Consider the following 17572-nt stretch of genomic DNA (forward strand, 5'->3'; position numbering starts at 1 on the left):
AAAAAAATAAGTAGCTGACATAATCTCATCATAATGGGACAGTGCTGCCAGAAGACATTTAGACATAGATAAAGGCTACGTGCAATATAACTTGTGAATTCCCACAATATGTTTGCCCTTTTATGGCGATAAGAGGGGGATTGGTGATGGCTGTAGTATGAAAATGCCACAAAGAAAAATAGGACTGGTTTTGGGGAAAAAACAAACAAACAAAAAAAACTTAGAGGTAGGCTAGGCTATATTAGAGAAATAAATAAAATGGACACGAAAAAGAATAAAACGAGAAAAAGAGAGAGAGAAAGAACGATTTGCAGGAGGCTTTGCATTTGCACCGTTGTCTGTGGGGGCGGACCACTACAGGCGCGCACAGCACGACGCGCATATCGGTGCCGGCGGCGCGACGGCAAATAACCTCATTCTACATACTGACTGTTATTTAGAAGGTCTTCTCCGCTATTCTACCGTCGGTGTGGACTGGTGATAGTGCCAGCACGAGTGTGATCCACAGCTCGAGCACCGCCATGGCTGCGCTGTCGGGGGGAGAGATGTGCATCAAATACCTGATGTTTGCCTTCAACCTGGTGTTCTGGGTGAGTTTGAAGCGAGGAAAAAAAAAAAGTACACCCTGTCTTGTGTTTTTACGCGCGTGGGCTTCGCGTGCATGCGCATCCGTGTCTGAGCAGGTTACTATAGCTATAGTAGTGGATTTAATTATGCGGTGTCCCACATAGAGAATGGAGGCGAGCACTCTGCCGGATCTAGCCTGGTGCCACTTATCAGAGTTTATTCCAAGGTGCCCCCTCGAATGATTTCTTGGCTCGGGCCACCACTAAACAAAGTGCCCCCAAAAGCTTGTGGAGACCGAGCGGGGTGGAAAGAATAATCCCCGGTGGCCAAGTGACCCAGTTCCATCGCAACAGACTACACTCTGAAGTTTGCGCGCACGGCATTTTAATAATTGCAATGGGTGAAAGGGGAGGGGAAGGGAAGGGGTGGGGGGCGCTTCATTGTGGTGGTGAGAATGTGACTGATATAATAATAAAGATTTCAGCTGGATCACGTGACGTGAAGAGTTGCGCATGTCAGGGAGCCTGCCTGTGTATGTAGCGTGTGTGTGTGTGTGTGTGTGTGTGTGTGTGTGTGTGTGTGAATGAATCCAGGATATCCCATGTAGGCTATTTGTATCCTACAAAGCCTACAGGGTGTGTCTATTTGTTTGTGATCTGGAGCCTATATGTGGTTTCATTTGGATGTTTTGCCCTTTTATGAGCATTTCTAATTTGTGCAGCTATAAATAAAACCAAGGAGAGCCATTCATTACAAGGCAGAGAGGGGTTTCCCACAGTCTGTGTGCATGGGAAAACAGTGACCCTGAGAACTACCCATTTTGGATATTCAAGAGCCTAAAATATGCAAAGATTCAAGTTTATCATGAAAAACAAGACTTTAAGACATACGATAAATCCTCAACAGTTTGTAGTAAAATATATAAGAAAGAAACCCCACTCTTCCACTCTTGAATTAGATCAAACAGGAAGCAAATTGTGACGCACTCTGGTCTGTTCATGCAGACACAAATCACATGACACAAATATCTAATTACAGCTCAGTCTGGACACAACAAGAGTGTCAATGTCCAGCGTTTTGTCAGGAGCCTGACCTTGCACAGAAACCTTGCTTTCAATAATAATGGCCTCTGGGAGAAGGAATGTGAGGAAACCATATTTGAGAGCATCTTATTTTGTGGCTGTAGTAAGATACAGTTCAGGTGGCAGAACAGTTAATATGCTGCTAAGCAGGTTTCTTGGGAAATGTTTTGTGTCAACGTGCCTGAACAGAGCCTGATCTGTGCTGCTGTAGGCTAACTCTAAAATCATAAAACGCTTCATGCCCTAGTTATATACATGCATATTGTACATGTATGAACATGGCACAGGGACACAGGATGAAAGTCAATTTCTCAGGTAAGATTACCACTCTAGCCACTCCCTATACCTGTGCTGTAATTAAATGACTGTTTGAGGGTGTGGCACTGAGAGCCATTCTCACTCCGCCTACTCATTTGTTTTTATTGTAACTGACACGGTTACGCTTTTACTTCCTCCACAAAGGTAGTTAGTTATTAAACACTCTTAGCAGTTCTGTGTGTAGACTCGATCAGAATGGGTGTTGCAGGGGGAATCAAGTGTGTGAAATATCTCATGTTTATGTTCAACTTGGTCTTTTGGGTAAGTGAGCTGCACTTGCTGTTGTGTTGTATTGTGTAGTGTGTGTGTGAGAGGGGAGAAAGAGAGAGAGAGAAAGAAAGAGGAAACAATGAGAGGTAGGAAAGCTTCCTCGACTAGCATGTTCCAGGTTTTCTCTGGTGTGCCATTTTGCTAAAAAAAAAATTACACAACTGAAAACAGACATAAGAAAGGACACACATACGTACTTTTAAAAAAAGAGGCTCTCATGGTTAAAAATTTACTGACCTGTTTACCCTGACAAGGCTTATCAGTTAGTGCTTGTGTACGCGTATTACAGGGAAGCATGCATGGAGGTTTATAGTGTTAAGTACAGAATTTAATGGAGAATACCATAAACTCATAACATACATACCGCTATCTGTTCATGAATAGCCGATCAACTCTGTGTTACTGTAATATCAAATACATGTTGATAAATGAGGGAATAGTGTTAAACTACAAAAGAAGAGAAACTGGTTCCTTTTTTCCATCTGTCTCTGATTGTGAAACTGGTCTTGCGACTCATTGCAGTTGCAGAAGAACTGATCAACTGACATGTACATATTCACACATTACATCATATCATCTGCACCATCTGTGTATGTGAAACAACAGCAGTATGAAGCACATATTGGCTAGCAGTTTTCTGTCTCTCTGCAATGTGTTCCTCCAATCTTATCTGAATCAAGTGAAAAAGCTGAGTGTAATTTGCGGTGGGCTTATCAGAGAGCTAATGACACAAAGAGAATGAATTGTGATGTAGATATTAGACACTAATGTTTATTATTTTGAGGTCAAGCAGAACAATAGAAATCGCTGTGGATGTAAGAGTCTTGGGTGGTTAGACACATCAGAGGTGATTGGAGACATCTGTTGGTAAAGATTTGGACATGAGGATTTCAGAAACCTCTTACTGGACTGGAAAGTCAGCAAAAAAACAACAAAAAAACAGTGAAGATGAGCCTTGATGAAGGATTCCAGATGGCGAATGTCAATGTTGTGTTGAAATGAAGTTTGAAAGCAGCCATAAGTTATTCATTCCAACAGCAATAAAATAACCGTGAAAAAAAAAATTGACCAAGGGAAAGGGGGAAAAAATTTGAGATGTGTTTTTTGTTTGTCTGTTTCAGCTTGCAGGCACTGCTGTCTTTGCATTAGGCCTTTGGCTAAGACTGGATCCCAAAACCAAAGGTCTTTTTGAAGGACCAGAGTCTCCGTATGTGTTTTACACAGGTAAGACATTCTCAGTCCTTCAACAGGATCATTGTCTATTATTAATGAATCAAAATTTAAACAAGCTCTATAATATTATATGTCTGATACAATTATCTGTATATTGTGTGTACAGGTGTATACATCCTGATAGCAGCTGGAGCCCTGATGATGGTGGTGGGTTTTCTGGGATGTTGTGGGGCTATCCAGGAGTCCCCCTGTATGCTGGGCCTGGTTTGTACAACTTTTTTATTCAACATGAAATTAATTTCTTTTGATTTACAGCTAGTTTTTAAAGCAAAAATATAATTTTACTTAAATTCTTAAAGTTCCAGTTTCTTTTTCTAAGTCATTTTTTGTAGTAATCTCTCTCAGCAGCACTTGGACTAGTTATTCCACTTAAGCAAGTGTGGACTGTTGACTGACCACCTTGGACACACTCAAGATATACGAGATGTGCGCCTTCATCGTTGTTTAGTGAATAGTGTCAAGGCGAGAGAAGAATCTCCATACTCCCTCTTTCCCTCCCTCCCTCCCTTCTCTCAACCCAGTCTGGCCCTAATCTTCTTGTACTAAATCTCTCAGGGGGAGGAGCCTATGTAAATTGGGTTCAGCTACACTCAAATGACCTTATGTGTTCACACATGCAAGCAAAGGACAAGCATGCGCACAAGCACAACCAGAGTCACACATTCACACAATGAGCTGAGTTTAATGTTGTCTTTTCCTCTGCACAGTTCTTCTTCTTCCTGCTTATCATATTTGCAATCGAGGTCGCAGCTGGAATCTGGGGGTTTTCCAACCAAAGCAAGGTAACATCCAAATTTATAATTATGTTCCACTGATAATTTTATTTGTACAACAATTTTCAACAAAGCTAAAAGCACTTTGCATCAATAAAGTCGTACCGTTATTTAAACAAACAGCAATAGCACCAGGTAGAAAAAAATGAAAGTAAAACACAAAATAAACCACTGAATGACAAGTGCAGATGTGTGATATACCTAAAACATGTACTGCTTAAGCAATGCACATGCAATAATGCATAATTCTTGCTTCCTGCTGTGTTACAGGTGGTGAATGACATCACGGCGTTTTACATGCAGACCTACAAGAATTACTTGACAACAGCAGATGAGCGGCTTAGGGAAACACTGAGGGCGATTCAAACGAGTGTGAGCCATTTCTGCTTCATTTCAATCTAGGCTTTAGACTACTACTTTGACTTCACTCAGATCTTCCCTAATGAGTTTGGCACACACAACATTTTCAAGAAAATTCAATGCATTCCCGTGGGAACGCAAGACTTCAGAAGATATTCTTAATGTTTATGACTGCAAGGTGAGGAAAACACCTATTGGAAATTATCTGAGACAACTGATACCACTCACAGGTTTGAGTGTGGGTGTGAATAGAGGAGTTCAACTTCAGAATTTAAGGTGGTCAGCTCATAGATTGAGATAGCTAGAGATATGTGCACAAACAGTTAAATTGTTGTTTTTGGGGTAGTCACAACAGTTCTTGGTGAACCGTTTAGCTGCAGACCACACACACACTCAGTATGTCTGTGCATCGCACTGTTTGCCAGGCAACCTCACTGTGACCGCAAAACAGTGGAAACTAAAATCTGAACCACATACAGTAACTATTCCTTTACAAGGAACACTTGTAGTGGGAGAGATGTGTTTTCCTTCAGCAACTTGTCTTGTTCTCTAAATGTATAATGTTGTATGTTTATAGCTGAACTGCTGTGGTCCAACTGGTACTGTTGCTGATAATGCCAGAGACACTTGTCCTAGAGGAGAGCCACTTGAGGAACTCATTACCAAGGTACAACCACACTGAATGTGTACACCTATTACTGCAGTACCTGTCAACACAGGCAGATACTTCAGTCAAGAGACAGTCAGAAATAAAAAACTATTAAAAAATGGGAGATGGGCCATTGATCTGAGATATCAGACATCCATAACTTCTGTGAGAGTTGTGGCAATTACTGTATGTCAAATACATAATGATGGTCTGACATGTGTCATGAGTCCATCAGTCTTCCCTTTGCAGCCTAATTTCCTGAGCCTCTTGCTGTTACTATGGCAACAATGGTTTACTGGAGTCTGTATGCTCTCAGGCTGTCATATGCACCACAACACATATAGCATAGGTTTATAGAGAAAGCTGAAAGGAATCATGTCTGTTGCAGAGCTGTCCTGACGCCATTGATGAGGTATTTGACTCCAAACTGCACATCATAGGAGGGGTGGGGATCGCAATAGGGGTCGTTATGGTAAGTGCGTGATTTACGATTCTATAATTTCTCAAATTTCATTGTCTTCTGCTTTTGAGAATGAACACAGCCCAAATGTGAGCTGATACAGACACAAGTACTAATCATTTTCCTCTCTCTTACAGATGTTTGGGATGATCTTTAGCATGCTCCTGTGCTGCGCGATCAGGAAATCGCGGGAGGTGGTGTGACACCTTCAATCACACCTCACAGTCCTTGTTAATGTTGCATGATGTCATTCCTCGAGTCACAGATTCTCCACTGCCAATAGAAACACTGCTTGATTAAGGAGGATGACCGAAACAAGGCTGGGTGCAGATATTTCTGATCGTTGCATTATTCGTCAGTTCTAACTGTACTGTTGACACTAAGGCCCACCTTTCTGGACTAGATAGATGCGATTTGATTATTGGCCCAACTATAGAATGGGTGTCATCTGTCCTTCAGTGGTAATGTAGTGCAGAAATGTGTAATTCGTGGTCATTTGATTGAAATTAGTGTTTGTGAACAACTAATTATCGAAACAAAGGATCATATTATTGTATAATGGTATCACATTTCTATTGCTACAACTCGGGGTCACTTGCTGGCAAGAGGAATCATGGTCCAGGGTCATAAAAAAAACGACCACCACATCAGCACAATACAGCAGTAACCAATGAAATTCCACAATTGCTCTTTCTTACAACACAAACTATGGTGACTAGTAGCCAGCTGAGCTGTGAACTGCGGTGACTGTGCTTTTCCCAGCTCGGGTATTAGAGTAGCATTTCAGTTCCATTAGAACAATAACATTTTGTTTATTCTTTTCCTTTCCCTGCCCATCACCTAAATTGCCCTTGTTTAAAACGCCTTTAATTTTTTTGTCACATTTTGTAAATGTGTTTTTTTTTATTTTATTTGCAAAACATTTATAATCTTAGATGGTTAAATTGTATGTGTGGTTTGATAATATATTTTATAATTTCATTTTCATTTTACAGAGACTCAGTTGATTTGTACCATATGCACTATGTTTCACAGAGACAAAAATTAATGAGATCCAAATAAATCAAACTGTACTAAGATGACTCTGAGGACTATTTCTATTCACTATTATGTACACATCACATACCCACAAAAGTACACACAGTCCATCAGTCAAATCAACAGTTTTATTTGGCAGGTCATCACATAGTAAAATCATCACTAAGAAACTGGCTCTGGTGTGGTAGATTAAGCTGTGCAGGACATTAGGGTCAAGCAAGGGTTAGGTGCCTTCATAACACTGAAAACTATATTTTGGTTCTTTTTTGAGTGCACAGTGGGGGAAAAAAACATTCTGAATACTTCCCCAACTTCCCCCTCTTTGATATTTACATCCATCAAGTGTGACTCATCCAGCAACTATCAAGTGTGACTCATGGTGAGACACAGTTCAAAACAGAGACAATGCCACGAGCTCCAACAATCACAATTAATTTGTGGAAAAATGTGTGTTCAAAATTAGGTTTACACAGTAATTACAGCAAACAGTAAACTTAATGTAGTGAGTCCAGTTAATGTCTGACTCACCATTTCCCCCAAAAGAGGTGAGAACAGACTTAGCGTTCCACTGATTACAGAACAAGGAAGTGCACTTTGATTTGACTGTTGACAGCGTTCTGTTGCTGTTCAAATACCCCAACCCCATTATAGAGATAACGTTGATTATAAAAAGAAGGGTGTATTAGTATATAATTGCAAGGTTATACGTCCAAGTTGCTCAGTGTTTATGCCACTCACATAAGATGTTTACTGGCCAAAGGAAGAGGGCAGGAAAACTGAAATAAGGACAGTATTAACACTTACTCGCTCTATTTGCTTAAAATGAACACAAATTATTTGATAAAAACTGCACACGCTGTATTAAATAAAGATTAACACTACTGGTCTAGCCTCCACCACACTGTACTAAATAAAGATTAACACTACTGGTCTAGCCTTATGACAGAATGGCACAGTACCACCTTAAATTTTTATTGGCCTATAAACAGCACCACACAACAGTTCTGCCATGGAATGAGAGAGGACTTGCATTACAAACAAATGAATTATAAATATTTTGCAGGGGAGACAAAATGCTATGACCATAGAAAAATATCTGTAACAGTCTGCGATAAAGTGCATCTTATTTCTTCCAGCTTTTGATACCTGAGAAACTATGAAGAGAAAGAAAATGTTTATTGAATACAATACAATCTCAGTCCTCAGCCTCATCCTCTGTGCCCTCCCAGGAAATGTTTTGTAGTCTGTGTGATTGTGTGAGCAAGGCAGTGTGTGTACACAGCATCATGTCCACCCGGAGAAGACTTGTGACACACTGCAGGACACCCAGAAGCAGCTCATATTTGCAGGAGACAGACTCAAGGCCCAAGTCCAACATAAAATCTTTTGATATAATGTTAGCCATTCTGCAACAATGCAACCTTGGTTTACTATCCCCTAGAGGACATTTACTCGTACCATGACTCTGTGTGAGGCTTACACTGTGTTTTTGTTTGTATGGGAGGCTGAAAATGTGGGAATGATTTGGAATAATACTCAGGACCCTGGATTGAGTCTGCAGGAAATGTCGCGGATTGTGGGAGTAAATCTGTCGGGGGACACTCAGTAAAGCATTCGATAAAATCTCGTTAACAGCAGGGATGTCTGTGTTATCAGAAACTGAGGAACGGTAGCCATAGTTTAACAGGGCATGGTTTAAGAGAAACTCGAACGTGCCACCAGCAGGTATAATACAGCCTGGAAGCAGCACACTCTGCTGGACGGGAGATGAATTGGAGGAGTTGTAAGTGATTTTATTATAGGGATCATCTGGATGAAAAGATTTCTCACTTCTCAGTGACTGTGAGGTCCTTTTTGGTGTTGCAGTTATTCCAATGGGTTTGCAAGTCGTAAGTAGCATCCGGATGGCATCCTGAAACGCACAGGCATATTGGTCTGTTTGCCCTTCCCCCGGGGCACAAATGACCAGACTAGTGGGTTTGACCATGATCCTTTCCTCTAAATCATGGAACGCCACATGGACATATCTGTGGAAGAGAAAAATAGTTAGTCATGAATTAAACAATAAATGAATGAATGAATGAATGAATGAATGAATGAATGAGGAAAACATGTGTGAATGCATATTAATTTGACTGCATGTATCTTTGTGACTCTTTGTATATATAATTAAGCAAGAACAAGATGTCAACAAACCTGTGGACTCCCAGTAGTATTGGACGGCAAAAGGTCAGGGTAGCAACACTGACTGATTCTATCATCCAGCAGTCTGAAACAGGCGTTGTCCCACTTAGCTGGGCAAAGAGAGACAGCTCATCTTCACTGATGCACTCCACAACACACATCTGTGCCTGTGCAGCTAAAGCCAAGACAGCAACAGACTGTTTCACTGCAGACAGAAGCACGGTGACACCCAAACTCTGCAGGTTTGCAAAAACACACTCTAGTGACCTTTCTGACCACATACTGAGTTCCACAATACTTTTCTCCTTCCTTGAATTCTCCTCCATCATCTGACCTCCACAGCCCACCTGAAGCACTTCTCCTGCACTGAGCAGCTGTGGCTGCAGGCACATGGTTAAAACAACAGCTTTAACTGGATGGTGGTCAGTCCGAGGGCAGGGTGTGGCAAAGTCCCTGTGAATAACCTGCCCCTCAATCAAACGTGAACAGCTAATAGGAAAGCCTGATACAGGTGTATGCAGGGCAGGGAAGTTGTCATTTACAAACTGAAGTGCTGACGAAGGTTGGCCATCTACATATTTTAAATGCCTGAGCATTTCACAGGTGAGGTTGCTGATGCAGTCACAGTGGGTATGACCAAGACGAGTTTGAAAGAATGAAGCTAGAAGCTTTTGAACTCCGGGATTGTTTGCATGAGTAAGTGATTGCGTATCTGTTGCGATATCGTCCCACAACACACAGAACCCATAAGGGACCACTCCTATGGCAATGAGATCACCCATTTCCTCCAATGCGAATGCAAACAGTTTGTCAGCCAAGCGCCTGGCAGTGGCGGCTTCAGCTGCTTCCCTGGAGTTATAAGTGTGAGACATATTAGGCTCTTTGCAGGCCATTGTATGAATCATCCGTAGCAATGACGCCAGCAGTAGGATAAAGGTCTTAGATCCATCACCCGTCACCGTGCTGTGCTTCCAAACACACTCCACGACCATCCTAAAATAAAAGACACATAAATGTAACAACAAACAATACAAAGACAAATTACACTGGATAGAAACAATAATAGTGAAACAGTTCATCAGCATATGTTACCTAGCCAGTGGATGCTGAAGTTGCAGCGCTGTGAGAATGCGTTTTCCACTGCGGCTCAACATGGCCTGTCCTGTATCTCTGGTGAACAGCACCTGCCCTCCCTCGGGACCAAAACTGCGGAGGATGACCGCCTCCAGAGCACATACTGTCTGCAGGACATGCTTGAGGTGAAAATGCTCCACTGGCAGCATCCCCAAACTTTGGAGGGCACACAAGCTGCCTTAAAACGGACAAACTGTGAATTGAAAAAATATATTATGTCATCATTTGCTTATTATTATTATTATTATTATTATTATTATTATTATTATTATTATTATATGTATTACTTAAACTAGTAGTCACAAAGTCTTATCAATCCCTGCTTGGATTCAGAGACTTGTCCAAATAAAGCATTTTGGTTCAATATGTGAAAGGCAACCAAACTTCAAATGTTATTAGCTCAATGTTCATGTGATGAATAAACTACAACTGTAATCATGCAATACAACCATTATGCATTACTCAGGTACACTTTGCACAGTAAAAGCTATTTATTATCCTAACCAATGACTAATAATTTTCATAATAGGCTTCTACAATATATTGGAACAGTATACAAATGGCAGACACCGTTTATATGATGTATTTCCTTATTGAATATATGGTTAACAAATCTGTACAGACTTTTGCGGTATTTAATTAATGTGGTCCACAGTCCTTCATTTTTTACAGAAGCTGCTTATGGATCTTTGTTGACCAGTAGGGCGCCTGTTATCACTTGGTTGCTACTATCTGGTCGACAGATTTAGAGATAGAAAAACAACACACCTACACTTGTAGATGTTCTGAATGCACTTTATTACAGAGTCCATTGACAAACCGTACACCACTGCAGGGACGTCGCCGTCCGTTTCTACAAGTCCTGTCCGCTGAGACAAACTTGTGACTATCGACGTGTAACATGTTACAGTACTAACTTGACGAACTAGCTCCTGATTAGCCTGCTGCTACCGCTAGCTACGTAACGTTAGATGCCGTTTGTTGTGTGCTAGCTAGGTGGCTAGCAACACGCTCTCCTCGTTAGCAACAGTTAAAATGAGGTTGATATGGGAGAAATCTTAGAACTGACATAAACGCGCAGTCACGAAAACAAAGAGACAACCAGCTCCCTTTTCTATCCAACGCTTTTAATCAAGCAAAAACATATTTGTAAAGAATACAGTGTGTGTAAAGAAGAGCTTACCATCAGTCAGACAGGACGCTTTCCGCTGTATCCTAGAGACGAGGCTTCCTCTGTGGTGCTGTGCTGTTGACATCTACTTTCTTTTATCGCCACCTAGCGTGTGGAGCTTGTTATCGTTGAAGCCAACCACATTGCTTCACATTGTTTATGGAGTTGGCCTAATGAGCCTAAAGGAAACACTAAAGGACATGTTTTTTTTTCCTTTTAATATTTTTATAACGTCTATATGTGAGAATTAAATATATTCATATTATGTGACTGGACTGGTGCTGTGTGTACTCATGAAACAATGTGGAAGTCACACATAAGTTGCAATAGGAAGAATTTCATTTTACAAATTAACTCAGGGTTGTTGTGTTACTATGCATGTAAGTTACTCAAGATCACATCTATTAAAGTTTCTCATTACCAGTGAGGTGGGAGAGAGTGATCGGTGTCTGTGTGATGGTTGCTGACTAAACTGCCCTGTTGTGATGATGAAGGCTATGTAGCTACTTCATGTATTTCTTGTAAACGAAAACAAAAAAATAAAGTTTAATTTACAGATATGACTCTGCATTGCAAAGGCCAAACATTTTGATTTCCATCATGGCAGCTCAAGATTCCAATGTGGAGATGGGGAGTAATAATCTAAATCTAGGCCTAATCTAAATTGTTTGTCCCTGCAAATAACTACACGCTGAGTTTATATTTCTAAATAACACAGACAGCCCGTCCTCCCACCCCCTCTGTGTCCCTTCTTTTGTACAGTAGCTCTGTGCAGCTCTGATACCTCAAGGTGATTGGGGTGGGGCAGGAACTTGATCTCTCTGTTGCTGCAGAAACCACATCCTAAGTTTCTAAATCAGGCAACATCATCTATACATAGACAATATGAGACAGTTCTGCAGCCACTGCCAGATGTACCGACACTCACACACACACACACACACACACACACACAGAGCTGTCCACTCTGAATGTAAATGTCCTCTATTGCTGAATTCTCAGTATGCTAACGAGCCTTTAAAAAGCCATGTCACTATACTAATGAATATGCATCAGTGGCCCGGTGAGGGTGACCTGTAGGGATGGGACAGAGGTCACAGAAGGTGTGGCGTCAGAAGTAAGGACCAGCGGTCCTGTGAGACCTGAATAGACAGAAAATCACACATTTGCCCGAACACATAACACCCCCACACACAGAGGGAAACTACACAAGATGCCTGAGCTGCAATCACACCTATCCCAACCCCGACTCTATCTTGTCCTACCCTCTCTCTCTTTCCCCCTCTCTTGGTCCAGCTTACACACACCTGCTCCACTCTTGTTGATGTCTAAGAACTGGTGAGACAGAGGCACAGGGCAATACGTTGACACGTATCATACCTCACTGTTTTCCTCCAACCTCTCTGGCTCTGCAATTTTTTTCTCCTCCTCCTCCTCCTCCTCCTCCTCTTCCCTCTGAGAGGAAAAGGAGTACCTGTGAGTCTGAACACTGCTGCTGAGACGACTAAATACAGGTATGTGTCTGGTCCTATTTTTCCACTTTATTTCATTCATCAAATCAACTTTGATTTATTTCTCGAGTGTGATAAATGAATGCGTACTGTTTGTAAATCGTGGATGCAAAAAAAAGAAAAAGAAAAAAAGAAAGATTACAAATATTATTTACCAAGTCTGTCTAGGTGATTCTATTGTTTACTTGAGACAGACTACGGTACATCACCTACTATCCAAGGGAAATTTACAATCCAGTTTCAATGATTTTTTATTTGCCTTCTCTAAAACATCACACGGTCCTCCGATGTCAAGCCACAAACAAGACTTATTTTCTTAATAATGCCTTTTGAGATACAAGTTTGCATTTTATAAACTGTCATGATGGTGAAAATGTATTAGATCAGGTGTAAAAAAATTTAATTAAAAAAATAATAATGATTTTGAATCAACAAATGAAGCTAAGGAACCATATGGTGTGAATATTCATTCAGTCATTTGTTATGACCTCTGCAGCAAAAAGAAAGAAAAAAAGAGAACTAATACCTAAAAATACAAAAGCTGTGAATTATTCATTACATGAGCAGTTGGTTATGCTTTCAGAAGAGCACATCAGAATAAGAGATATTGGTTAAAACATATAATAACTAAATTTATATCAGATAGCTGAAATATAAGTCCTGGTGGTCTTTTGTGTCCTGTTCTGACATTACTACTCATCACTTTGGCTGTACCTTGAATTTTTCTGTTTGTCCCATCAGTTCTGCAATATATTCTGTTTTTATTTCTTTTCTTTTCAGAAAATATAAGTTGCCTAAAAATAACAACAACAACAACAACAAAAAAAAACGTAACAGTTGTCTGCGTTTAGGTCATTGCCAGCTTGGGTGCGAGATCACATCTGCTGATTCAGCCCCAGACACTCAATACCTGTGATGTCTGCAGAATAGAAAATAACATATCAAAACACTATTTCACTTTAGAATGACGTCTTGGCTGACGGGTTTTTTTCTCATATAATTTATTGACCTGCACTGAGCACGACCTTGGCTTATGATTATCACCTTTGGCAGCTCACTGTGGAACAGCAGAGATCCACGCATGACACCTCAACTCGAATTCTCCCCTTCCTCTCCTCCTTTTCCTCTCCTCTCCATGTCAGCAGGTTTGGCAGAGACAGCAGTTTGCATATCCTGTGTTCAAGTGTTAGTGCCAGGCCAGCAGAAACAGAACGCATCATTTGACTCTGATGGTCATACCATGTCTATAAACTCATTATTGTTTTAATCAATAGCATTGGTGAAAACTCTGCTCTAGTGTAAATGTGTGTTTATGCAATTAGCTTAGATACCATTACCTAAGTTTAGATTGTTGCGCATTTGGAGGGCGCTTACAGGTGTCCCTTTCTGTTCTATTGAAGCATGATGTTCTATATATTCGACATGATGTGATTTATTTTTGGACTGAACCATGTTTGTTTTCTTTCTCAGCCAGTTTAATTCTGAACCTTCTGTCAATCATTAAATAATGACTGGGAGCCATCAAGCTGCCCCGGCTCCACTGGGCACCTCAGCTATCCCAACGCTCTTGCCAAATGCAACATCCACTCCAGGCCAAAAACAATCTGGAGACCACAGTCCCAACAAGTTCATGAGTGAACTCCACAGCATCCACAGTGAGTTAGGCACCTGACTACACGTTTATGACATTACATTGAAAATCTTGATACATATACGGGAAATAAGAACCATACAGTACTGTAGATTTAATCCTCTGGTAGAGCAAGTGAGACAGTTAGACTGTGGCAATTTGTGACAAGTGGGGAAATAGGGCTGCTGTAGCCTTTGTTAAAAGAACATGAATGACATAGCAACTCATCAACTCATACAATGCCAAAAAATACCCAAAGTGTAATGATCCTCCACAATAGCATGTTGGAAATACTGGACTGAGGATACACGATTGAAATGGCACAGAATTCAATAAGTAAGATTACAGATATCTCAGGTGACGTACATATTTTGTTCTTTCCATGAGTGTATTTTAGAAAGAGTATTATCTGTGCTTTCTAAAACATTCAGTAACTGACCCCATAAAGCTAAAATGATTATATGTCAAATTATCCTTTGAAAGTAAAAGATGCTGCTGGGGGTATCTTATATCCAGGAACATGTTGCTGAACTAGGAAGAGTCGACTCGCACTGTGTATGAAGAGGCCTGACAAGTGGCTAAGTAAGAATGTATGCAAATTTATCATGTGTCATGTTTGTGTGTGTTTTATGTGGATTTGCAGTGCCATCATGGGCTGTTGCTGCCCTTTGCATCGTGAGTTTGTGCGCTGTGCTGTCATGCGCTGTGTGTGTATGGAAGAAGTGCTTAAAAAAGAAGGACAAGGACAAAGACAAAGACAAGGACAAGGACAAGAAAAAGGGAAAAGAGACGAATAAGGGGGGTTTTGACACTGAAATGGATGGAGGCTACGAGGTAGGCTACACACACACACACACACACACACACACACACAGTCTCCCCCTGCAGATGTATTGTCCTTCCAGTGTAGTGCGGGCGTTTAGGTCACCATGGACTTGTAAAACTGTCAGCATGTGTTGAGACTAATGGATGCTTTGCACCTCGCCCATGTTGTTGTGTAGGTTTATGTCTAAGTTTAGTTTTCTTGAAGTATCTATCTTCAAGGATACAGGTCCTATTTAAACACACCGATGGTGTAAAATTCATGATTCATTCATGATTCCTTGCAAAGTTATATTTACCTGCAATTTGGTGTGTGTGTGTCTGCATGTGTGTGTGTGTAGCCGCTGAAAGACGAAGGAAACAAAGAAACAGAGCTGTCAGATAATGAGCCAAAGGAGGAGGAGAAGCTGGGAAGACTACATTTCACATTAGACTACAACTTCACAGATAATACGGTGGGTAGGGCACAGCTATTCCCTTCTGACATTTTTGCCCACTGGCTGCCAACTCTAAAATGTCACATTTTAACATGTTTCTTCCCACTGTCAATTAGCCAGATTCTCCTTTCTTTCCTGTGTTATCCAATTCTAGCTGGTAGTGGGCATCTTGCAGGCGGCAGAGCTTCCTGCCATGGATGTGGGAGGCAGTTCCGACCCTTATGTTAAACTCTATCTGCTCCCGGATAAAAAGAAAAAGTTTGAAACCAAAGTGCATAGGAAAACCCTCGAACCCAACTTCAATGAGACTTTTACATTTAAGGTAAATTTAAATGCCACGATGAATAAAAATGTAAAGTACATGATTAAATATGTTTCAAACTACTGTCTTTGATGCGTGTTCTGTTGTGTAGGTACCGTATACTGAGATGGGCGGGAAGACACTGGTGATGACTGTGTATGACTTCGACCGTTTCTCAAAGCACGACGCCATAGGAGCTGTGAAGATACCGATGAGTAGTGTGGACTTCAGCCAGTCTCTGCAGGAGTGGAAGGACCTGCAGAAGGCAGAGAAGGAGGAGGTGGGAGCACACTGTGAGAGGAGGAGGAGCTGAAAAGGACTATTTTCCCCCAAAATGTTGTTAAATATACTTTTTTTTATTATTTGTTTCACTTTATCCCATGGTGTGTTTCTTTGTGTTCTCTATTTTACTGAACAAGGTTAGAGATGCTCCTTGTTCCTAGTGAAATGAAATACTTTTTCCCATTCGATATTTACACTTCAATTAAAAGTCAAGAATACAGACTGTTCTTTGGTCACACCTCTGTCTCTGAGGAAGACTGTAGCTACTTTTGATTTTAGACCAAACTTTTTACAATTTAATCACAAGTCCATACAACAGCATACTAATACATGCACTTGTTTTTGCTGCATCAGAGCGAGAGGCTTGGAGACGTATGTTTGTCCTTGAGGTATGTGCCTACTGCAGGGAAGCTGACAGTGGTGATTCTGGAGGCCAAAAACCTGAAGAAAATGGACGTAGGTGGATTATCAGGTGAGTCAAGCAAAGCAAAGAAATCTGGATTCAGTTGCAAGCTGCGATTGTCTTGTCTCTGACATGAAACCTCCCTGTTCTCTCTATTAGACCCTTATGTGAAGATCCACTTAATGCAGAACGGGAAAAGACTCAAGAAAAAGAAAACAACGATAAAGAAGCACACCTTAAACCCTTACTACAATGAGTCTTTCAGCTTTGAAGTGCCATGTGAACAGATAGAGGTACACATGTTTTTCCACACATACATATCCATACAAATAACATTCATGAGGAATTCATTTTTTTTCTTTCATTATTTTCATTTATAGAAGGTGCAGGTAGCAGTGACTGTGTTGGACTATGATAAGATTGGGAAGAATGACGCCATAGGGAAGGTGTTGCTGGGCAGTAGCAGCACTGGGACTGAGCAACGCCACTGGTCAGACATGCTGGCAAACCCCCGGCGGCCGATAGCCCAGTGGCACAGTCTTCAGCCAGAGGATGAAGTCAACGCATTAATGTCCAACAAAAAATGAAAATGTGGGCTCCCTGGGGGCTATGAAGCACTGCAGCATTTACCTCAGCTACTTCAAATTTATGTTTGTATTTCTGCCCTAATTCCCTTTAAAAACATTTAAGCTACTTTACTGAGTAAATGTACCCATAATATCCTGTTTCCCCCTTGATACTATTACAGATTTAAAGCTTTCCTTCAATAATTCTCTACTGCTCTTACTTAATGCTACAAACAGTTTTCAACAATGTGTATCACTCCATACAGTGCTATTAAACCAAATGAGATTCTTTTTAAAAATGTTTGTCTTTCTTTTTCTTCACTTGTTCTTAGCCAGACAATCAAAAGGATAATGAAATTAAGGCCTCACATTATCATCCAA

General features: G+C 40.9%; 3 protein-coding genes and 1 long non-coding RNA gene across 7 annotated transcripts; 2 read left to right on the top strand and 2 right to left on the bottom strand.

Annotated features, from left to right (window-relative positions):
- Positions 1–213: 213 nt before the first annotated feature.
- On the top strand, positions 214–6794 carry cd9a (CD9 molecule a). 2 transcript variants are annotated; one of them, XM_085779268.1, is made up of 8 exons: positions 214–590; positions 3359–3461; positions 3577–3674; positions 4178–4252; positions 4514–4615; positions 5181–5270; positions 5641–5724; positions 5850–6794. In XM_085779268.1, the coding sequence occupies exons 1-8, from the start codon at positions 522–524 to the stop codon at positions 5913–5915; spliced, it is 687 nt and encodes a 228-aa protein (XP_085635394.1). In that variant the 5' UTR covers positions 214–521; the 3' UTR covers positions 5916–6794. The 2 variants fall into 2 exon arrangements, with proteins under 2 accessions (XP_085635394.1, XP_085635395.1); XM_085779269.1 differs by lacking the exon at positions 214–590 and adding an exon at positions 2125–2228.
- Positions 6795–6861: 67 nt separating this feature from the next.
- On the bottom strand, positions 6862–11345 carry bbs10 (Bardet-Biedl syndrome 10). 3 transcript variants are annotated; one of them, XM_085779264.1, is made up of 4 exons: positions 11252–11345; positions 10027–10261; positions 8947–9927; positions 6862–8777 (listed from the first exon to the last, which is right to left on the bottom strand). In XM_085779264.1, exons 2-4 carry the CDS (start codon positions 10215–10217, stop codon positions 7946–7948), a joined length of 2004 nt encoding a protein of 667 aa, XP_085635390.1. In that variant the 5' UTR covers positions 10218–10261; positions 11252–11345; the 3' UTR covers positions 6862–7945. The 3 variants fall into 3 exon arrangements, with proteins under 3 accessions (XP_085635390.1, XP_085635392.1, XP_085635393.1); XM_085779266.1 differs by having other exon boundaries at positions 10027–10263; positions 11258–11310; XM_085779267.1 differs by having other exon boundaries at positions 10027–10246; positions 11252–11306.
- Positions 11346–12015: 670 nt separating this feature from the next.
- syt1b (synaptotagmin Ib) lies at positions 12016–17362 on the top strand. Its single transcript, XM_085779270.1, has 9 exons — positions 12016–12753; positions 14221–14405; positions 15024–15214; positions 15544–15657; positions 15794–15961; positions 16053–16220; positions 16577–16694; positions 16785–16918; positions 17006–17362. Exons 2-9 carry the CDS (start codon positions 14258–14260, stop codon positions 17210–17212), a joined length of 1248 nt encoding a protein of 415 aa, XP_085635396.1. The 5' UTR covers positions 12016–12753; positions 14221–14257; the 3' UTR covers positions 17213–17362.
- Positions 13579–16196, bottom strand: LOC146985895 (uncharacterized). The gene is made up of 3 exons (XR_015036002.1): positions 16057–16196; positions 13795–13923; positions 13579–13669 (listed from the first exon to the last, which is right to left on the bottom strand). It is a non-coding gene; the product is annotated as an uncharacterized LOC146985895 (long non-coding RNA).
- Positions 17363–17572: the final 210 nt, after the last annotated feature.

Source organism: Trachurus japonicus, chromosome 6 (assembly GCF_045865225.1).
Source record: "Trachurus japonicus isolate A0001 chromosome 6, Traja_1.0".
Taxonomy (NCBI): domain Eukaryota; kingdom Metazoa; phylum Chordata; class Actinopteri; order Carangiformes; family Carangidae; genus Trachurus; species Trachurus japonicus.

Excerpts from the sequence above, each read along its gene's own strand:
- syt1b (XM_085779270.1), top strand. The coding sequence starts at position 14,258 with ATGACTGGGAGCCATCAAGCTGCCCCGGCTCCACTGGGCACCTCAGCT. Across the intron at positions 16,221-16,576 it reads AGAAGGCAGAGAAGGAGGAG|AGCGAGAGGCTTGGAGACGT; the intron begins GTGGGAGCACAC and ends TTGCTGCATCAG. Across the intron at positions 16,695-16,784 it reads GGACGTAGGTGGATTATCAG|ACCCTTATGTGAAGATCCAC; the intron begins GTGAGTCAAGCA and ends TCTCTCTATTAG.
- bbs10 (XM_085779264.1), bottom strand. The coding sequence starts at position 10,217 with ATGCTGCCAGTGGAGCATTTTCACCTCAAGCATGTCCTGCAGACAGTA. Across the intron at positions 9,928-10,026 it reads CTTCAGCATCCACTGGCTAG|GATGGTCGTGGAGTGTGTTT; the intron begins GTAACATATGCT and ends CTTTTATTTTAG. Across the intron at positions 8,778-8,946 it reads ATACTACTGGGAGTCCACAG|ATATGTCCATGTGGCGTTCC; the intron begins GTTTGTTGACAT and ends TCTCTTCCACAG.
- cd9a (XM_085779268.1), top strand. The coding sequence starts at position 522 with ATGGCTGCGCTGTCGGGGGGAGAGATGTGCATCAAATACCTGATGTTT. Across the intron at positions 3,675-4,177 it reads CCCCCTGTATGCTGGGCCTG|TTCTTCTTCTTCCTGCTTAT; the intron begins GTTTGTACAACT and ends TCCTCTGCACAG. Across the intron at positions 4,616-5,180 it reads TGAGGGCGATTCAAACGAGT|CTGAACTGCTGTGGTCCAAC; the intron begins GTGAGCCATTTC and ends GTATGTTTATAG.